This window comes from Ammospiza caudacuta, chromosome 6 (assembly GCF_027887145.1).
Source record: "Ammospiza caudacuta isolate bAmmCau1 chromosome 6, bAmmCau1.pri, whole genome shotgun sequence".
In the NCBI taxonomy this organism is placed as follows: domain Eukaryota; kingdom Metazoa; phylum Chordata; class Aves; order Passeriformes; family Passerellidae; genus Ammospiza; species Ammospiza caudacuta.
The window spans coordinates 8914552-8935716 of record NC_080598.1 but is presented as its reverse complement, the minus strand read 5'-3'; the positions used below and the strand labels follow the sequence as shown (position 1 = coordinate 8935716).

At 43.8% G+C, this 21165-nt stretch overlaps 2 protein-coding genes across 4 annotated transcripts in view; both read left to right on the top strand.

The window, feature by feature from the left end:
* Positions 1–1170: 1170 nt before the first annotated feature.
* PTH (parathyroid hormone) lies at positions 1171–3215 on the top strand. The gene is made up of 2 exons (XM_058807842.1): positions 1171–1256; positions 2966–3215. Exons 1-2 carry the CDS (start codon positions 1171–1173, stop codon positions 3213–3215), a joined length of 336 nt encoding a protein of 111 aa, XP_058663825.1.
* A 4333-nt stretch (positions 3216–7548) lies between these two features.
* BTBD10 (BTB domain containing 10) overlaps positions 7549–21165 on the top strand; it is a 30408-nt gene continuing 16791 nt past the window's right edge. The window contains exons 1-3 of one of the 3 annotated variants that reach the window (XM_058806987.1): positions 7609–7727; positions 8210–8243; positions 14574–14732. In XM_058806987.1, coding sequence (XP_058662970.1) covers positions 14632–14732 — 101 coding nt within the window. In that variant the 5' untranslated portion in view covers positions 7609–7727; positions 8210–8243; positions 14574–14631. Of the gene's footprint in view, positions 7728–8209; positions 8244–14573; positions 14733–19876; positions 20018–21165 lie in introns of those variants that run through there. The other 2 variants (XM_058806988.1, XM_058806989.1) reach the window with 2 other exon arrangements.

Here is a 21165-nt window from a genome sequence, read left to right as displayed (position 1 = left end):
TTACCAAGTTCTCTGGAAGATTTATTAGAATATTTTATCATTGATTCTTTGCCCATTTTTGTGTTAGTTTCTCTTCAGACTATCTTAAAAAAGAAGTGAATCTTAGTAAGGTCAAACTGTTCTGTTATCTGAACTAAATCTGTGAAATGGAAAAGTCAGAGAGAGACAGTGAGTGAAAAATATCTTGAAGTGAATTCAAGTCCTGAATTTCTAATCCTGGGTTAGATGGACTGCCAGGACCTCATTGATACTGTCATGTAAGAGACTGTGTTACAAATGCTTTTCTGACCTAGAGCAAAGCTGCAGACACTATTGCAAAAAATGGCATTGTGGAGTTTTCTATCTCTTAGGTTTCAGTTACTCTGTATCAAATTTCTTAAGTGGCAACAAAAAGATGCTTTTTCTGCCTGCCAATACTGAAAATTCAGACTAGAAACTGATATTGGAACTGGGTTGCTGTAGCATCATCAGTGGTAAATATTTTCTAAATATATTCCAAATGGCAGTTCTGATGATGATGTAAAAATCAGAGGGGAATTCATACAAGAAATGCAGGATTATCCCTGATAAAATGAAGGGCATAATTTTAATTTTTCTTCTGTAACTCAACAGTGGCTGGGATAACTCAGTAGAGTTATGCCTCTGTGCAAAATTGTTGGGGAAAGTGTCAGCCTCTTCATTCTAAAGAATATGCAAAAGAAATAGAGAAACAGAAAGCTTTATTCTGTGATTTTTTTTTCATTTGAATATCTATACACAAGTATTTCACTGGACTTGAAGGCTACAAAGTCATAATGATGATGATGATGACAATAATAATAATAATAGTAATAATGGAAGAACATGATGCTTTTCACCCAATTATGCAAGAGGTAGGTACCTAGATGATGGTAATGATGGTGATGATGATAATGATGCAGGGCAGCTAAAGCTGACCAAAATTCATGGAGTTCCCAGGGAGTAGCAATGAGTTGCTCACAAAATTAGTATTAGAAACAAATCCTTCATTTACATTCCTTGCTCTAGCCAGTTTCACAAAGAAATGTTTTCCAAAAACTCTTGTCTGATGTTTCTCAACTTTTTTTTACCTAATTTAAATTTGTTTGGAACAAACAGAAATAACTTGAACTACAGACTTTACGTGTATTCATTTCTACCTTTGCAGACAAAATGACTTCTATAAGAAACCTGGCCCAGGCTGCAATCATTTTATGTGCCATGTGCTTCATTACAACCTCTGATGGAAGACCAATGGTGTAAGTACATTATGTCACACTGGATGGCTTTTGCTGCTCCTGAGAACGTGATGGTTTGTCTGTCCTGTGTTTGTGAGTTCTGTCCTTGCTTTTGAACCCCTCGAGAGCTGGCCAAGCTCTGTCCTCTAGAAACAGCTCTAGAGATCTCAGACACTCTGAGTGTGTATATATATAAATAGTGAAAATAGGCAGCTGAGTAGAGAGATAAAAATCATGTAAGTCTTCTCTTATTATTCAAATTGGATAAGCTCCATGCCTTGGGGGTCTACACAGGGGAACATCTTTTGTACTGTAAGAATCTAGCTGTAACTCAGACACTAACACCCACCAGCCGAGACACAAAGCCACAGGGAATCATACCTCCTTAGCTCTAGCAATCACAGAAAACTACCACTGAATAAATCCCATAGCTTCATTGATCACTTACCTAATGTTATAAAAGCCCTAAGCTCCTCTGCAATAGCTGAACTAAATTATAGGAACAACATTGTCACAAAACTGAACTACTTCCCACTTGTGAAGCCTTCTCACTGATATATCCATTAACAATAACAAATCACCCCCCACTCTCCCTCTGTCACCAAAGGGGTACTGGGGACAGCCAAAGGTGACACAGAGACTCCATCATCAGGAGGCATGAAAAGGCACTTTATTATTAGAAATCTACAGTTCTTATGGAAACAATGGTGGCCCTAAGACCTGATTGGCCTTTAGGAATCTTCTCTTACACTAGTGGTGAACTATGAATAGCACACTCTGGAGAACCATATCTATAAACAAAGGTTACAGAAAGAGAAATAATAGTTGTTTGAATTCTTTCATTGAAGTTTCCCACAGCTTCTGCAAAGCTTCCCAGGATTTTCCTGGGAGAATCATGTCTCTCTGATCAGAGGATATGTGTCAGGACCCAGGACATCCCTCTGGCTGTCCTGAGCAGCCAAGACCAGGGGTCTCAGAGACCCTGGCACAGAGCCCAAAATGCCCCTGTGGGTTTGATTATGACCCGTGGAGCAAGTTACCAACCTTAGATGAAGATCTGCAAGCCATGACAAATTAAGTAGAATGATAGTGAATTTACCACAAGGCGAAAAAGTAGATTTTGAGGTTTTTAGAATGGGAATTCAGGGGGGCAAGATGGTTGTGGATGATCTGGCTGTGTCCAGCCTTTCTCTTTCTTCTTCTTCTTGGCCTCCATCTTCTGCTGTGATGTTGGCACTTTGGGATTGGTTTAGAGTAGAATCTCACTGTCTAACACAGGTGATAGGTATTGGGAAGTAATTGTAAACATTATACAGGTAGTTTTTAGTATAAAGACATAACACCGCCCTGGGGGAGGCAGAGTGCCTTGGGCTGTCTTGCTGAGCTGACCTCAGCAGGCCAGGAGAAAGAATTTTATACATGAGATACAATAAACCACCTCGAGACTGAGAAATGAAGAGCCCTGACTCCTTCTTCAAGCACCAGGCTGGGAAAAGAGACTTTCTAACCCATCTCGGGGTCACTCTGACAAGGTAGAGATCATGACAGATATATAATTACTACATCCCTCTCTTCCCCAGATGTCATTCTGTGCCTTACACACCAGCCAGGCAGCTCCTACAGCTATGTATTGTCATTCCTTACAGAAGTTCCCAAAGCTGGGCCTTTGGGCCGAGTTCTGGAGCCCAAGAAGGGCTCCCACGGGCCTGTCTTTGCTCTCGTTTGTGCAGGAGAAGGTCGGTGAGCGAGATGCAGCTGATGCACAACCTGGGCGAGCACCGGCACGCGGTGGAGCGGCAGGACTGGCTGCAGATGAAGCTGCAGGACGTGCACAGCGCCCTGGAGGACGCGCGCACCCAGAGGCCTCGCAGCAAGGACGACGTGGTGCTGGGCCGGAGGCTGCTCCCGGCAGCGGCGCAGAAGAAATCCCTGGATCTGGACAAGGCTTACATGGACGTCCTCTTCAAAGCCAAGCCGTAGTGAGAGCAGCCAGAGCGTGTCTGTCCACGTGAGCACGTGTCTGTGTAGCATTGATCAAGTAGGGCATTTCGTTCATATTTATTCCAGCTGCAGTGAGGATTAAAGGCTCTGTTCAAGGCTGTAGCCCCGCCGAGTGAGACATTTCACAACCAAATAATAAAATGTATTTACAGTCTACCCAGGAGCGCTGCTGGGTACATTTTGGCTGATGTATTTTATAAATTGCCAGCATAAAAGGAAAAAGAAACCCAAATCAGTAAGCAAGCTGGAAAACCATTTAAGGCCAGTTCTACAACTCTTCCATGGGCAGTATTTGTGTGTAATCACCAGGCCTGCTTGTGCTGTTAACCAGGAAGGAATAAATGCAGGGGAGCCTGTCTCCAGAAAAGGGCCTAGGGTTAAACTTTGTTTAACTTTGTACTAATGGAAATACATAAATTAAACCCACATCTATTTTCAGAAGAAGGCCTAAAATCAGATGAACATTAATTACATAGCAAAAGCTGCATGATAATAATTTAGGATTAAAGACTGCAAACAGAAAAGAAATAGGATAGGAAGGCAAAGCTTAAGATTAAAGCACAAAGGGATAAAATTAAAACAAATTCTGAAGAATTTTGCAAAATACAGAAACAAAGGGAAGGTTTGATTACCTTCTCCTCCTCCAAAAGATGAAACCCTATAATTAAGTGCAGAAACAGTGGGAGCAGAGATGGTAGCACATATGTAAGTCTGGCCCTAACTATAGAACTGGGAAAGGATTCTACACCAGACAATTACAACTGAAACAAAAATCTTGTGAATTATACTTTTTCCCCTCATTTTCTCTATAAACTATCTGTCTTTGAACATCTGTATGTTGTGCTAGGCCTCATGTGTCATTTATTTGTGAGACCAGTGGCTCTCATGAATAAAATTACTCATTTCCTTAACCAATTGATTGTAGAATTGAGATCTCAGTTTTCCAGACCTCCAGAAGGAGAATCATTAACATGCAGAAACCAACCTGGGAGAGGAACCATTAGCTGCAATACATTCCAACTCCAAGCAGGACTCAGAAAGAATCGTATAGGGAAAAATCAATTATGGCAATGATTTTAAAAGGCAGCAAATACAAAATGGCTTTGATGGGCTGTGCACACGTGTGCTCAGGAGCCCCCCCAGAATAATTCATCATTATTCTGATGAATAAGAAGCAATTCCCAGCAGGAACACTGGTGGCTGCCTCCCCATTTGCCACTGGCAGAGCTCAGAGCCAGAGGAATTGCTGCTCTAAGCCCAGGTGGATGTTCCCAGGCTGGCTCTTATTTGTTTGTTTGATGTCTGGCACGCCTTGGGGAGCCTCACAAACCCCTCTAACTCCCCACAGATATAGATGCAGCCTGCTGAGGGCTGCAGATGTGTTTGTAAGCAGAGACCTGCCCATGCTCCTGGCCATCCTTGCAGCAATGCAAAGGCCCTGGTGCTGGGAGCAGAGGTACCAGGGCTCTGTGCCAACTGTCTGCTTGTAGGAGCGAGGCCTTAAGGTGCACTTTCTATTTATTCTTTAATCAGGCATCTGTGCTAACTTCAATAAATGAAATTGCGTTTTTGTACCTATGTCTCACTTATATATTACCAAATAAAGTGGACCAAAAGCTCTTGGACATTATTTTAAAGCATAAGAACTGACTGGCCTGTGACTGTTTGGATGTAATTTACAATTTGGGGTAAGACTATGAAGCCATTTAATTTTATGACAGCAAAATAAGCACAAAAGTTATGATGAGAGTAATTTTTATTTTCCATTCTTCCAGCATACAAAATCACAACGGTGGTTAAATAAAAAGTGTTTACCTAGCACAAACCTATTGATGTCCCCTTGCAATAATGACACACACATAAACTATATAATCTTCAAGTGCCAAAATCAAAACCTGTTCCATTTTGATCTAAAAAAAAAAATTCTATTCTCCAAACCACAATTCCTCCTAATCTTCAGCTACCCAATAGATGAATGATGACTACAGAAATATTTAAGCTTTCTGTACACTTGCAGTATGACTTTTCAGGACTAGAGACAACATAGTATTGTCTAGTCCTAGTGCTAGGTAATGCCCATTAAAAAATTAATATAATTACTTACTAATTATCTAGAAAGTACATTTGTTATGGATTTTCAGCTTAAACTTCTGATCAGTGTAGCAGTAGTTGCAACAGCAAAAGGTTCAGTGTGGGGCAGAGGATGTTATCAAAAACATTTTAATACCAAAAAAATGCAAAGATTCATTTTCACCTGAACAAATGTGCAATTTTGGTCATCTCCTTTCATAGACTGAGGGGACCAGAAAGAGGATGGTGAGAAATTATTAGGCCACTGAAACACTTATATAAATCTCATAATAATAAATTGTAACAACAGCAGTCAGAAAAGAAATAAAAGAGGCATGATAAATGTAGATCAAATAACAAGTCCAGATGTGGCCTCACTGGTGTCAGGAGAGGGGAAGGATCACCTTGCTCTGTAATGTGACAAAGGGCTTTTTTGGCCTATCCTGTGCACATGCATACTGACTGTGCACACCTGTTTTTTACAGAATTCTCAGTGAAAATCAGTCTGGTCTCTCACTGGTGACTCGTTGAAAAAAAACCCCACCAATATCAATACTGATCCTCAGGGGGAGCTAAACAGTAGCACATGGATAAAAACCCCAACGAGCTCATGAAAATTTAGCAAGGCCAAAATCACAAGAAGTCAAACAGAAACAAGACAGACTGCGAGATCTGTAGGTGAAACCTCCTGCTGGCTATTTGACTGATTTGGCTGTCTAAGATGCTCCTGACCTTGCCTGCTGTAAATGCTTGTGTTTGGTGTTGCTTATTCACCACTGGGCGTGTGGCATCTGACTCCTTGCCTTGTTTGCACATTCTGACAGATTTTGTGCCAGCTGCTTGCCCCTCATTGTTCTGCTGCTGGCTTTCTAGAACTGGGGGGTTTGTTTCTCTGGCCATTGTTGAAGGATAGAAAAGAGAATTCATTCAACAGATTCATGGTTTGCTGTCTGTTGTAGCAAAGCTGCCATCCTTTATGGGGTGTTTGGATATGGCACAAGTCTTTGCTTTCTTGTCCCCTCTTCCCCTCCTGTCCCCAATGTGCATGAGGATTTCTAAAGTCCTTTCCCCTGGTATGGAAATCAAACCTCCTTGTATTTAATAACAATGCATCAGAGACTGTTTTAGAAAAAAGACAAATGTTTTCTTTAGATTTGAATCTATTTGGGGCTCAGTAATTGAGTTATCCTCCCTCCTCTGTGCCATGAGGAGTGGGAAGGGTTTAGCGGCACCTGTGACACTTCAGTACATTGAGGGTGCCTGAACTGCAGGACAGGATAGTTCTGCTGGGGTCTTATGGAACGACAGCCACGTCTACTGATTGTATTCTAAACAGACTGCAGATTAAACTCCGTATTTCCTCTAGGGCTGTACAAACATAGAGTTGTAACTAAAACCAGGAATCAGTTTTTGCATGAAAGTTGAGATATCAGAGACGCCAGCTCTCCTAGATATAAAGTGTATTATATGGCAGCTGGCCCGCCATCATCCCCTGAGCGCTGCTCTTCAGGGGATATGCCGGCTCCACAGGGAGAGCCCGGCTCTACAAGGGAGATCCCGGCTTTTCAGGGAAATCCCGGCTCTGGAGGGGAGATCCCGGCTCCACAGAGGAGATCCCGGCTCCTCAGAGGGAGATCCCGGCTCCTCAGAGGGAGATCCCGGCTTTTCAGGGAAATCCCGGCTCCGCAGGGAGAGCCCGGCTCTACAAGGGAGATCCCGGCTTTTCAGGGAAATCCCGGCTCCGGAGGGGAGATCCCGGCTCCTCAGGCGGGATCTCAGCTCCACAGAGGAGATCCCGGCTCCTCAAGAGGAATCCCGGCACCTCAGGAGGAATCCCGGCTCCCCACAGGACATCCCGGTTCCCCGCCCCGCCGTTCCCCACGGCCGTCGGGCGGCGCTCGCTCTCCAGCACCGCCCCGGCCCCTCTCGGCGGAGGGTTGCGCGGGGGATGTAGCTTGTTTCTACGTGACTTGCCGCCATTTCGGTTTTGTTAATTCATTTCACTCCCCGCGGTATTTTTCCGCCGGGTTTTTATTCACAGGCTGCAGCTTCCTCACCCCCCTCAGGGCGCCCCCGGCCGCTCCCTGGCAACGGCGTCGCGGGCGCGCCCCGCCCCGCCCCGCGAGTCTCGCGAGATGCGGGCGCTGCCACCGCCTCCTCCGCGGCGCGGGGGCGGCTCTCGCGAGAGCTGGCGGCGGTGCCGGGCCTGGCGGAGCGGCGGCGGGAGGCGGCCGCGCCGAGCCGGTGAGTGAGTGCGGGCGGGCGCGGCTGGCGGGCCTGTGGCACGCTTCGGCACCATTCAGCCCCATTCAGCCCGGCATCCCGGGGCTCCCGCCGGCCGCACCGGCGCCGCTTCCCCTGCCGCAGAGCCTCTGGATCGGAAGGCATCGCCGGAGATCCGCAGTGAGCCCCGCGGAGCAGGTGGGTCGGGGGTGTCTCTGAGGAGGGGCTCCCGGCGCTGCCGCGGGGTTCGCACCCGGAGCCCGCAGGCACACCGGCCCCGTGCCTCGGCTGCTGTGTGCCGTGAGCGGGCTGGGCTCGGCTGCCATCCCCGGCTTCCATCTCGTGTTGTTTATCGGTAGCACCTGCGGGGCCTGTACAGGGACAGTGGTATTGCCTGACAGCCGTCGTGTAATTCCTGAGCAGTCATTTACCCTCTCAAACGATTTCATCATGAGTCCAGTATCTTTGTGATTCTTTTTTCTGTGTTACCATATTTTATTTGTAGAAAATATCAGCTGTTTATATGATAAATCTGCCATAGTACAATTACTTGTTGCAGTTGCCTGTCATAAGGTTTTTTTCTTTACATTCACTTCTGTCTGTAGCTGCCATGTCTGCATCTTTTCCCTCTTCGTCTCTGGTCCCATCCAGTGTATCACTTTAGAACCCTTTTCTTTCAGAATTTGGATCGAGCTCATCATAGACCTCTCCCAGGTTTGTTCCTGTCACTTGTCTGGCTTCTTTGTCCAAAGGAGTTGTTGAGCCTTGTGTCTTTTTGTTCTTTATTGTTGGCTGCCTCTTACAAATTCGAATACATGCTTAAAATCTGGCTTCTCAGTAGCCTTTTGACTGTTGACACTGTTCTCCTTACTTCTGTTTGCCTGTATTCTTCATGGATCACCTTCAGTGATTCATTTAAAGAGCACTTAGCTCTGTTGTTGCTTCACCTTTGTTGATCCTTTCCCTGGAAGATACTTTCTTTTCCTCCTAGGTTTGCCAGAGAAGCAATTCAAATTATCAGCCTCACTATTCAGAGTCCATAACCAGGTGGTGCATACTTGTTATCTTTTTTCTGAGCTGAAACACGTGTCTCTGCATCATCTGGTGTTGGAATTTCTGTAGCTTGAACACAAGTACAGTCAAAAGGAACTGGATGATTTTTTTTCCTTTTTTGTTTTATCCATTGCCCTGTAGTTAGGGCAGTCTGTTGCACTGTGTTTGGCAGGTCTGTCAGCGTGTCTTGGACTGAGTCTCTTGCAAAACATCAGAGATTTTATTTTCTTTTCCTGTTAAGATTGCCAAAAGCCTTTGAGTATTACCCTGGATTTGTACCATTTCTGTCTCCAGACCTCGTCATGCATCCTGCCTGTGCTTGCCATTGCCCCCTGTGCAGGTGGTGCTGTGTGAGGCTGCTCTGGGAGGTGTTTTCAGCATGTTGGTGTTTGTGTGTTAGTGCCAGGGAACCCAGGGGTTAAAAAAGACAACAAGCTAAAGCAGCTTTCACATCCACATTAAATTCCTTCCTAAAGCCCACTTTTCCTTTTAGGCACAATTGCATTTGGAAATGGTAACAGCTGATGTGTGGATGACATTGTGTGTTAAATTAGTAACAGATGTCATCCCTGTTGGGTTTTCTGTCACTTTGTTATAAACTGTGTGTTTTTGCAGCTTGTGTGCTCCGGGCTGGGGCTGCTTTGTCCTGGTTCATACCCAAAGACCAGAACCTCCTTCTGTGCCAGTTCCTTTCAGCCCAGCTTTCCTTTAGCAGCGTTGCTTATCCATGAAAGTATGTATCTCTTTAAAATATGTACAAAAGCTAATTTGGACTTCATTTCAGCTGGGAAAAACTGTGTGCATGAATTTTCTTGCTCGCTGAGATGTGCTGTCCCTGCTGGGTGCAGCCATGGGTACAGACCTTGCTTGTTCCTTCAGGAGATGTGGTTGCTGCTCTGGTGCCCTGCATCTCATCTGGTGCCAGGTGTGGTGGAGCCCTGTGCCTGCCTGTGTTGGGGGCCACCAGGGCAGTGCAGGGAGTTGGGTTCTGCTCCTTCTGCTGCACTGAGAGCCACGATTCTGCTCTGGAGGGAGAAGCTGCTCCATCCACTGGGCTTTTACAGGGGGAGCTGGGCAGGTTTCCACAATGATCCCAGTACACAGGGGGAGCTGGCAGTCATCTGCCTCTTGCTCTTTGGGCTTCCAGTGTCAAACAGCTGCTCTGTCATCGTGCTCCCTTTAGGAGTTAAACAGCTTGCAGGCTACTCACTACTATCTGTTGTTTATGCTGCTCTAGATGGGAATACCAGCAGCTTCCTGTGACTGCTCAGGGTTGTTTTTCCTTTTTTTTTTCTCCCCACTTGCTCATTAAGAGGAGCTTCAATCCTGACCTGCTGTGTGGATGTTGATCCTGTATTGCAAAGGATGTGTCTGAGCTGTGCTTTAATCAGTGTCAGTTTGATAACATTTCAGTGATGATGATGTATAAAGCTGTTTTATGTGGCTGAATTGTGACTGATGTCTGCACTAGTTTGCAGAAACTCACTTGGCAGGTATGGATTTCCATGGTATGTGGTGTTTGCATTATGAGCATGTGTCCTTTGAACTGGATTTCTTAATTAGGATGTAATGTCACCGTGCTTGCATTCCCAGTGAATCTGACTTGGAAGTTCCTTTTTGTTGCTGCTGCTTTTGTGCTTTGATGAGTAGAGGCAGTGAGCAGCAGACTGTCACCCCTCACAGAAAGTCTAAATATTTAATGTGAGCCTTGAAGTTTCCTTGTCACAGCTCATGCCCAGTTTTGTCCTTGCTGGTGACTTGTGTGTTGGAGCTTCCTGATTATCCTGGCTCACCTTTCCAGGGAGCAGGTTAGAGCAGAGGAACTTCTGAAACCTGTCCTACTTTTGGAAATGCTTCTGACCAAGGCTCAGAGCTGAGTAGATGCCTGAAGTATTACATGGTAGTTATTTGAATGTGTTCCTCAGTACTGACAGCAGGAGCCATCAGATCTTTGTTCTACCTGATGAGCTGGTGGCCAGAAGACATCTTGGCTTTCTGCCTCAAGATTGCAGGGTACTGTAATCATCATTTTTAGCAAGACTCCAGATTTTTGCAGCCTACAGGTATTCTCAGCAATTACAGAGTGACTGGCTGGCTGGAAATGCATTGATGTTGGTTTTGATTAGCTTTCCTTCTTTGCTGAAAGATTTCCAGAGAGCATTTTCTACCCCCTCCTGGCCTGCAGTGCCTTGAAAAATGCAGGTCCTGCATCTCACAGAAGTGCACCCTGAAAAATGCAGGTCCTGCATCTCACAGAAGTGCACCTTGAAAAATGCAGGTCCTGCATCTCACAGAAGTGCATGCCCACCTCTGTCCAGCACCTGATGGCTGAATCTCCCTTGATCTGCTCAGCAACCTTTGTGCATTCTATTTGGTCATGGCACAGAGCTGAATATGCTTTAAGTGTTATTAAAAATAATCTGTGCAACATCTATCACAAATTAGTGTATGATCCATCCTTTCATGAGCTCCTTTAGGAGTGCTGTAAACACATTAATTACTGTGTTTTGCAGTGGCTGGGGTGGCTCTACTACATTGACTTTTCTCTTGTCAAACCCGCTGGGTCTCTAAAATTCCCTTGGATTTCAGTAGCCTGCAACTTTCATAAATTAGTGATGATTCTGGCTTCAAGTTGATGTTAGTAAATCTGAAGTGTTCTAGCTGTCTGTGCTGAAAGCTTTGAAAATTAAAGTCTGCTTCCTGATTTCCTATTATTCCCTGTGATGATTCTCTGGAGTATTTGCTTTCTGCAGAAAGGTATGAAATCATTCTTTACACCTGGAGAATTACTAATTGCTAATTAGCTAATCAGAATGCCAGCCACCTTGGCCAGTACACCAGTGTTGTGTGATCTGCTGAGGGTATTTGGATTTGATTCTTTATTTCATGTGCTCCCAGTGTCTTTTCACCTTCACCAGCGTTTCAGATGTGGTTCCTTGTTTTCATGGAAGGATTAAAATAGTGTTTGGGGCCAGGTACTCTTGCAGGGATTGTTTTTGTTTTTTTCTTGTACACAAGGTCAGAATGTTCCTCAAAACATGCTTTGTTTATTACCTGCCTTGTGAATCCACGCAAACAAAAAAAAAAAAGCCCAAAAAACAAACCACAGCTGAAACATTATTTTTTGCTGCAGGAAAATGTGGGTTTGCAGAAGTGTTTAAATATTAATCAGGATGACTGGTTAGTTACTTCAGAGTTTATACAGCATTTTCTCATTGGAAAAAGAAACTCTTTAACAAAAGCACTATCAGCAGTGGTCAAGGAGAAAAAATCGGCTGTGTTCCAGCAAATTGTTTTTTAGAGTAATGTTAATTGTTGAGGGCCTAGGATGGAGGGAACATGTTCATAGTGTGGCATGCTTGGAACTAAACAAGAAGTTTCACAAGCTGTAGCTTTGGGCACTTGGGATCGTTTCCCTTGTTTCCATTGGTGTGCCTGGTTCTGAGCTGGGTGCCAGCCTGGCACCCTCAGTGGCACTGCTGGGGCTCCCATGTGCTGGGAGTGCTGCTTTGATGGGAAGCAGTTCCTTCTGTTGGTTCTGTCCCTCTGTGCCATCTCTCGTTTGTGAGCCTCCAGCGTGGGGCTGCAGAGCCAAGGGGAGGAGCTGATCCTGCTCTGAACGGGCTTTTGATTGAAGTGTGCGTGGACCTGCATCTTCCTGTTGAACTTTCATTGTAAGAAAGAAGGGGAGAAGGCAGAAGTGTGAGACAATTTAAGGAAGTAGCTTTAAATTGGCCTTTCAGCTGCACTACCAGCTGCTTTTGCACATCTGCTGAGTACAAAAGCTAAATTCAAATATTGGCCTCTATGCAGAGAATCAGAACTGGGTGCTGGGTGCCTCTTTGGCACCTGCCTTGGTGTGTACCTGAGAGGGTCGGGTGTCTCTAAAGCTCTTGGATGCCTTGAAAGGGAAGAGAGGGTTTGTGGAAAGAAAGGAAAGCTTGTAAGGGAACCTGTGGTGCTGTGGCAAAGGCTGCAGTGGGAGCAGGCCCAGCAGAGGAGGGGATGGCCCGGTGGCAGCTGTGGTGTCCCTGCCATCGCTGCTCCCGGCTCGGGGTGCGCTCAGCCAGGCTGGCTCTGTACGGCCCGGTGGGCGCTGTGGTGTCCCTGCCATCGCTGCTCCCGGCTCGGTGTGCGCTCAGCCAGGCTGGCTCTGTACGGCCCGGTGGGCGCTGTGGTGTCCCTGCCATCGCTGCTCCCGGCTCGGTGTGTGCTCAGCCAGGCTCGGTGTGCTCAGCCAGGCTGGCTCTGTACGGCCCGGTGGGCGCTGTGCTGTCCCTGCCATCGCTGCTCCCGGCTCGGTGTGCACACGCGGCTGTTGCCGTGGGCAGCCAGGCTCGCTGTACCTGCCTGCCGAGCTCAATCTAATGAACACAGTTTGTTTCAGCTGGGGATACAAAGTGGCTTTATTCTCCCGTGGTTGTGTGCCTGGTGTTGCACCCCGGCTGGGAACCACGGCCCCTGGGTTCAGAGCCAGCCTTCCTTCCCCCGGTCTCCTTAATAATGCTTTTTCTGTTCTGACACAGGTTGTAGGTTTCTCCCTGTTTCTCCTGATTAATGTGTGCAGATCCTACAACCTTCTCTGTGTAATACCCTCACTTATTGACTGTGCTTTGCTAACCTGACTTTGCAGGTAATACACAATGAAATGCTTATCAGGATTTTTTTTTTTAATGCAAAAGTTGAGTATTTCCTGTAATTTTAAATAAAATGTTTTTTCCTCTTCCTGACTCTGTATGGACACCTGATCATAGGAGTCTTCCCATCAAAGTGCATTTAATTATAGAAGCTGTAACAGGAAAAAGACCCAACCCTGTGGGTCTTTGTATTAAACCTGTTTGCTTGGGTAAAACTGAACATGAAGGCAAAACTTGGATGCAACCAACACTTTTAAGAAGCTTGTTCTCTTCTTCCCCTGTAATAAAAACTTTTGGGTCTAAATTTAGCTAGGAGAATCTATATTTGCCAGGAGAGCTATTTCATTTTCCATGACTTAAAGGACAGTTTATTTGAGAAGTAACTTTGTTTTAAAGAGATCTCAGTTGCTTTGGGACTCACTTCCATGTAGGATGTTTTATAGAATGTAATGCAAGTCTGTTAAGGGTGGGGTGAGGTAGAGACACAATGTTTCTACAATATGTAGCTTAAAATTGTAAAGAAGCATAGTAGACTTCCCATTGCTAGGAGGGTTTATCTGTCTGTAATTCAGTTTTTTCCCAGATGTTGTGCAATCATCAGCTGCTCACTTGTGGCTGCTTTATAGTTTTTGTAACCAGGTCATTGAGAATTATCCGACTGTGTTGCCACAAGTGTCACTGAGAGCTGTGATTGAACAGCAGAGATTGGAGATTGGCTGTCTCTGCTGACAGTCACTGGGTGGTTTGAGCTAGGAGAGAATTCTGAAGGGAGTTGAACATAACATCAGACCTCACTTAAGGAAGGGTAGTTATTATATCTCTTTTTATTAAGTTTTTATGACTTCTCTGCACAAGTCAGTGAAACTGGACCACATTGAGTGTCTCTAAGGATTGCTGTTAATTCCATTTTGTAGTGAGGACTCAGATGTAAATGTTAATTCTGTTTCCTTCTTGGTCAGCCATTCAAAGTGTAAAACTGTTGATCTCTGTTCTGTACTTGGGATCCTCCTTTGAATTAACTTTATACATTTGAAAGAAAATCATGATATGTTTGTCTTGTGTTTTATAACCAGTGACTTTTCTGTTTGGACACAGTGAATTTAATTGTTGCAAAATTGAATTTGCCTGCCAGCATTTACAGAACTATATTTTTTTATAACAAAAGACTCTTTTTAGTGCAGGTATCAGCAAAACATGTAAAATATTATTGTCATGCAATTTCTGCTTCAGCGTATCCTGTTTTTCTGTAATCTGCATTTAAAAAATCAAAACCTAACAACACTAAATTCTGCATGTCTGACTTTTCTTTCCTGTGTGGCATTACTTAAAGGTAAACACTGCTCTCTTAATGTAGGTTGTGAGTGCTGCATGTGTGCTTTTCAGAGCAGTAGTGTGAGGAAGCTGGCAGTGGAATGGCAGGACGGCCTCATCCTTATGACAGTAACTCCAGTGATCCAGAGAATTGGGATCGGAAATTGCATAATAGACCTCGTAAACTTTGTAAACACTCAAGGTAGGTGCTGTGTCCCATCTATTGCATCTCAAAATCTGCACTCAAAGTCCATCCTAAAGGCTACTGTATCTGGTTGTGGCAAGTCCTGTCATAAACGTTGTAATTCTTCTTCAAAAAATGCTTCTTAATTATTTTCAAAGGTGTTTTCTGGCCTGATTTGTCAGCTTCCCCAATCTGTGCTTAGATCTGTTTTGCCATGGGTTGCATTTTAGTCCTTAAACAAAAAACCAACAAAAAAAGCAAACCTAAATGCCTTGTGTGCATAGCAAAACACCGGTTGAGTGATTAAATACATGAATTTTTTGGGGGTGCTTGCTAGGAGTTACATCCCTAAAAATATGTGCAACTAGTCCATGGTGAGAGCTAATAGTTGCTTGCATGCCAGTATCACTTTCTGTAGCACTTTCTTTGTTAAACTGTGTGTCATATCTTGCTTTTGCCTGCATCCCTCACAGTAAGAAAGTTTTTTTTAAATGCTTCTTGATTTGACAAAATGATGAAATTAATTAGTGTTTTTCCAGTGTACAGTGTTCAAAAATGAACTAAGCGAAGCAGTTAGTCACCTTGCAAATATATGAGAAGAAACATATTGCTGGAAAGATATTTAAGCATCCAAATAAGTGTGTATCTTTCAAGTACTTTGCCCTTTTAGAAGTGCTAAATATAACTGAAACATCTCTGTAAACGAGCTAAAATTGTTCGTTATTCAAGCTTTCCTACTGGCAAGATGATAGGGAAAGAGCTAAGGAGCATATTCAATACCATTCCACATTTTACTTGTATGGATGCAGATAAACTGGACTCAAGTGTTGTCCAAAGAATTCTCTAAGCAATTAATACTGTGGGTTATTTTCCTGCCATTAATTCTTCAATGATTGTGAGAAATTCAAGAGGGCAGGACAAAAGAATGCAGCAGTAATTAAAAGGCTCACAGGGAGACCCATGTAATTAGAGGCCTATGCTGTGAATAATGGAGTGGTTAAGGCAGACCCGAGGAGGGTGGCTGGTGCTGCAGGTCAGGGAAGGTTTGAGGGGTGTAGCTTTATAGGGCTGCTGTTTTTATTCAGGGAAGGTTTGAGGGGTGTAGCTTTATAGGGCTGCTGTTTTTATTCAGGGAAGGTTTGAGGGGTGTAGCTTTATAGGGCTGCTGTTTTTATTCAGGGAAGGTTTGAGGGGTGTAGCTTTATAGGGCTGCTGTTTTTATTCAGGGAAGGTTTGAGGGGTGTAGCTTTATAGGGCTGCTGTTTTTATTCAGGGAAGGTTTGAGGGGTGTAGCTTTATAGGGCTGCTGTTTTTATTCAGGGAAGGTTTGAGGGGTGTAGCTTTATAGGGCTGCTGTTTTTATTCAGGGAAGGTTTGAGGGGTGTAGCTTTATGCAGCTGATGTTTTTATTCAGGGTGGGTTTGAGGGGTGTAGCTTTATGCAGCTGATGTTTTTATTCAGGGTGGGTTTGAGGGGTGTAGCTTTGTGCAGCTGATGTTTTTATTCAGGTGCTGTGTCTGGGGGTGGCTGATGCAGCTGTGTTTTTAGGATTCCAGTGGGCACAGCCTCAGCAGTGAGCAGTGTGTGTGGGATGGGCTTTGTGTGGAGTGAGGGCTGGGCAGTGCCCCCATGGTTCCTGCTGAGCCCAGGCCAGGTGGTGGCCAGGGATTGGAACAGAACCTAAAACTGTTCTGGGACAGACGAGCCTGAGGGGGCTGTTGGGAGCTGGAAGGGGCAGCGAGGGCTGAGGGGTCTGACAGCTGCAAACCCCTGGGTGCTCTGTGTGACCCAGTTCAGCAGGGAGCCAAGGACATGGCTGTGTTTGTCACCTGCCAAGGACATGGCTGTGTTTGTCACCTGCCAAGGACATGGCACTGCCACCGCAGGGAGAGCAGGGATCACAAGTCTCCAGCAACATGTGGGCAGTGGAGTTACTGCAAGTCTGGTGTCAGCAGTTCAGAATTACTTCTAATCAACAACTTCCCTGAAGGTCCAGAAGCTACTGAGTATCTTGTGAGACAGGGAGAACCCAAAGATTAAAGAATGACTTCTTGATCAGTCACAGAAATTAGGGTGATGAGCTGTAGTCAGCAGGCAAGTTTGAAATAAAGTGTGGGAGCTGCAGCTGGGTAAATCCAAGCCAGAGGAACAGGACACATGTCTGACCATGTGTGGTCTGGGGTGGATTATCTATGTTGGGGAAATGTTTCGATAAAAAGCTCTGCAGCTTTCTGCAAAGATTATTTGATGCAGATAGGAGTTAACTCTGTGGCCTGTGCTTTGCAGAAATCCTACTGCTGATCTTTTCATGCAATCTCAATTCAAGGGTCACACATCAAAAGGTAGGAAGTCTATGCCTCAAAGTAATTGCAGCTATTGCACATATTTCTGGCAAAACACAATTTGTTTCCAATGGTGAACAGCATTTTTATGGAAGCTGTATGCTAGGGATATAGTACTCAAGCTAACATCTGATCATTTAAATTTTTTTCCCCAAATAAAGTGGTTTTGGAAGTCTTTGAGAATGAGAATCTAAATAATAGTTTGACATTGTAATGGAATAAGGGATAAAAAAGGATAAATATTGTGTTACCTTATTCCTTTGAGATACTGGATTACTTCAGAGAATCTCATTATTGGAAAATGGTGTACTTAATTTCAAAGCCTGAACAAAATAATTGGGTTTTGTGTGGCTGAATATGGATATATTACTGTAGTTTCTGACTTGAGACTTTTTCATCCAGACAAGCGAAAATCTATGTAAAAAATTCAGTGTGAGGGCAAAAATGCATCTGGAAGCATAAGTTGTAATAGTATAACTACAACTGTTATGTTAAAAGGTTTGAGTGCTCCAGTCTTGTTTGTCTTACTCAAAATACACTTTGTTATCATCAAGAAAGAATATTTCTGGTTTGGAAAACATAATGGTGAAATAAGAGCTTTGTAGTAAATAATCTCAACAAAGGAGTAATATGGGAGATTCTTAGCTTGTCACTTCTTGGTGCTTTGGAGTGTTTACTCCTTCAGCCTTAACATTCTTAAAATAGCTTAGATAATTTTCTTGACTCATAGAAAACATAATCTAGGGCTGTGAGCAGCCCTGTGTGTGGGGTTTGTGTGGCAGCAAGGAAAGCCACCGGTCTGTTTGGGGCCAAGGACGAGGGGCAGAACTGTCCAAAGGAGAATGGACTGAATCCTTGAACAGGTCAGCATTATCTCCTGTTCTTTCTAGTTTAGAGAGTGTCCAGTGTTTTGTACTGTTGTTTTCTCTCCTCCTGCTTCTTACTTGTTCTGAGATGGGCAATGGAATGGAAAATTCAGAAGGGAGAGATGTGGAAAATTAGGACTAAAAATATAATGCATATGATCCCTGGTATAAATCTGCAGAGCCTGTCAGGATGAATTTATATGTTGTTAGAGATGACTAAATAATCATACAAACAGTCTTGTTTGTCTAAGCTATTACAGAAAATTCTTGCAGATGCTTTTTAGTTAAGTACCTGAATAAGATGGAAGAAAATGTGCAGGAGCCATACATTGAATTGATAGTGGTGAAGGTTTAAATAAATGGTCTCTGAATTCATATTTTCATTATTAGATGTTGCTTTTCTGTATGTTTTATTCTAATTTTCATCAGTTATTAGTTTCACACATGTGATTTCTCTGTAGTGTTGGAGTTTTTGTTGTTGGAAGACTTTACTTCTAATTCTCTTGCACTGAGTGCTTTTTCTAGAGTTGCAGTGCAAAACCTTTGGCTTAAATTTGCCTCTTCAAGATTTGTCCTTGATTTTTCTAAGTCTGCTTCTGTTTTAGTCTCTTTTGACAGTTTCTTATTTGTTCATTCTGTTTAGACATTATTAGATCCAAAGTCTTGCCTGCACTACTGCATTTATGAACAAAATGTGATTCTGCTTTGATTCTGTTGCCATGACTCTTGGATCTTCAGTTGCTTTTTAAATCTTGTAAATAGATGAGAAGTTGTTGTGCAGATGCTAAATGCTGGGATTTTTTGCCCCAGTATTGTTTATGCCTGCTGGGAGGATGCATTCATGGGTTGTGAATGGAAGTACCACGTGTCTCAGCATTTTGTAAAGTACATGAAGCATCACCAGAAGAGTTCCTTTCTCATCTGTGGAAGAATATCAGAATGTATAATCTGTTTTCCACTGTGGGACAGGTTTTATTTCTCTTGCTGTGATTTCTGCAGTTGAACATTTTGCAGCATGGGGTAGGCCTGCACAAGGCAGGGCATGAAAATAATGAGGCCTGATTTACCAGGGGCTCGGGTCATACTGTGCATCCCCTGCTTTCAGTCTCTGCAAACATGCCTAATTGCAGCCTGGCACTGGCAGAGCAAAATCTCCTCATCCAGCCTTTGTAGGCACCAGCATGGAAAACCCTCAGGAGAAACTGAGGTGGGCTGGGAAGAGCTGGTCTTGGAATGCAGAAAAATGGGCTGCACTCAGTGAGATCTTTCCAAAACACCACTGTGTTCATCTTCTGCAAGGTACCCAGTGTATAGTGAGTGATCTTAGAGTTGTGAGGACTGGGCTTTTGATTTCCTTTTGACGTCCTTCATGTCTGCATGACAGCTTATTGACACTGCTGAGAAGGGAAACTTAGTGACTTCCAGGGCTAAAGCACACACTAAATCCTCCTGAGCTTCTTCAGCACCCAAACTGCCTTTCCCAAATGTTGTCAGATATTATTTGTGGTGGACTTTGGCACATTTAATTGGGACACAAAGCACTTTAGGGGTGATTATGCTCAGAACTAGAATTTTTTTATGGACAATACTTCATTGTTTGTACCTCTGAGACCAGAAACTGTAATGGCTACATAGTTTGTGTTTGGTTCCAGTTCTTTTGAATTTGAACTTCTAAAGCTGTTTTTTAACAAATGGAGGCCCTTTCCAGTTCTAAGGAGGATAATATTGCTCTGAGTTTCTTAGTTTGATTTTTATTTAACTTCCATGTTGACAATGCAGCAGAAATTGGTATAAGATTCTTTTATGGAAGTCTTGTGTTTGGGAGCATGGCAGAAGTCATAAGGTGTGAATGTGTTCCCTCCTAAAGGTTAAGTCCTTGCTGCTTTAAGAAATCCCTTTGGCAACTGAACACTCTGCTCATGAGATCCTTTCCTGAAATGGAACTGCATTACTAAGAAGTACATTACTCATGGCTGAGAGAACCCACTGAAGACCAGAATTATGTGAATATTAAAGAATTTTGAGGGTGGAAAGTGTTGACAGAGTTTCTGCTTCGAGCTCAGGGAAGATCCCGTGGCAGCCCCCAAATTAAGCAGTGAGAATTCTTTCTTGGGGCTTCCTTCCATGGAGCCCCAAGTCAGTGTGGCTTCTGGGCTGGGTGTCTGTGAGATTTGCATGGGTGTGTGTCCTGTCCTGAGGGGTTGGTGTTGTGGGATTTGGGAGCCAGTCCATCCATGGCATGTTTTTTCTGCCTGATGTAGGAGTAAAGAAGAAAACACATCCTAATTCTGCTGTGGAGAAGAGACCCCATTTAGGGAACCAGGGTATTTTCTCTTGCTGCTGGGGGACTTTTGTATCAGAGGCAAAAAGTGGCTGAGAGAGGTTTTTTCAGCATGCTTTTCATGCAGCTTATTATAGCCATGTCTTCCTTGGCTTATATTGAAGGGAAGAAAGGCCTTACAAGGTTGGTGGTTATTCTTCCCCTGGGGCATGGGGAGGGTGCTTGTGTGAACCATCACAAGACCCTAAAACCAGGAGAAAATTCACTGGTTCGGGTAATTGAAATTGCATGAGCAGAAATCTTCCTTCCATGTGTAAAGAGCTGACCCTTCAGCCTGGAGTGCCAGTGTTCTCCTGCCTTTCTAATCACAAGTCTCTTGTTTTTCCTACTGACTTCCCTCTTTATTACAGCACTCATTTGCTGAACAATCCTCCTCATTTCTTCAGCTTGCATCATGTTTTAATTTCCACCCTGTGACATCTTGATTGTTATTTATTGTAGGACTTAGTTTTAAGCTATTCCTCCAGTGTATTTTGACTCCTTAAAACAGCCTGCAGACATTCTAAAAAGAATCATTTAAAGAAAGCTGTCTCATCCTGCCAAAAAATCTTTAGAAAATTTTACAGACTCATGTATTAATTTGCTGTGTTGCTTTTTGTGCTTGGTGGGCCCACCTTGATGACCTCTTGGTGTGAAAATGCACAATGGTTTCTGATGGGTAAATGTACTGATTAATATAATTATATACTAATTGTGAAAACGCCGATCACTTGTTTTTAAAATTTTAAAAGTTTAATAGTAATAAAATGGTTATAAAAATAATAATACAATTAGAGTAATAATAATTTGGACAATTTGAATTAGGACAATATGAGACAATAGAGACAAAGAGTTACGGAAGGCCAGTACCTTTTTCTGGGTAGCACAAAAAAGGACCCTCGTTAACAGAGGATTAACCCTTA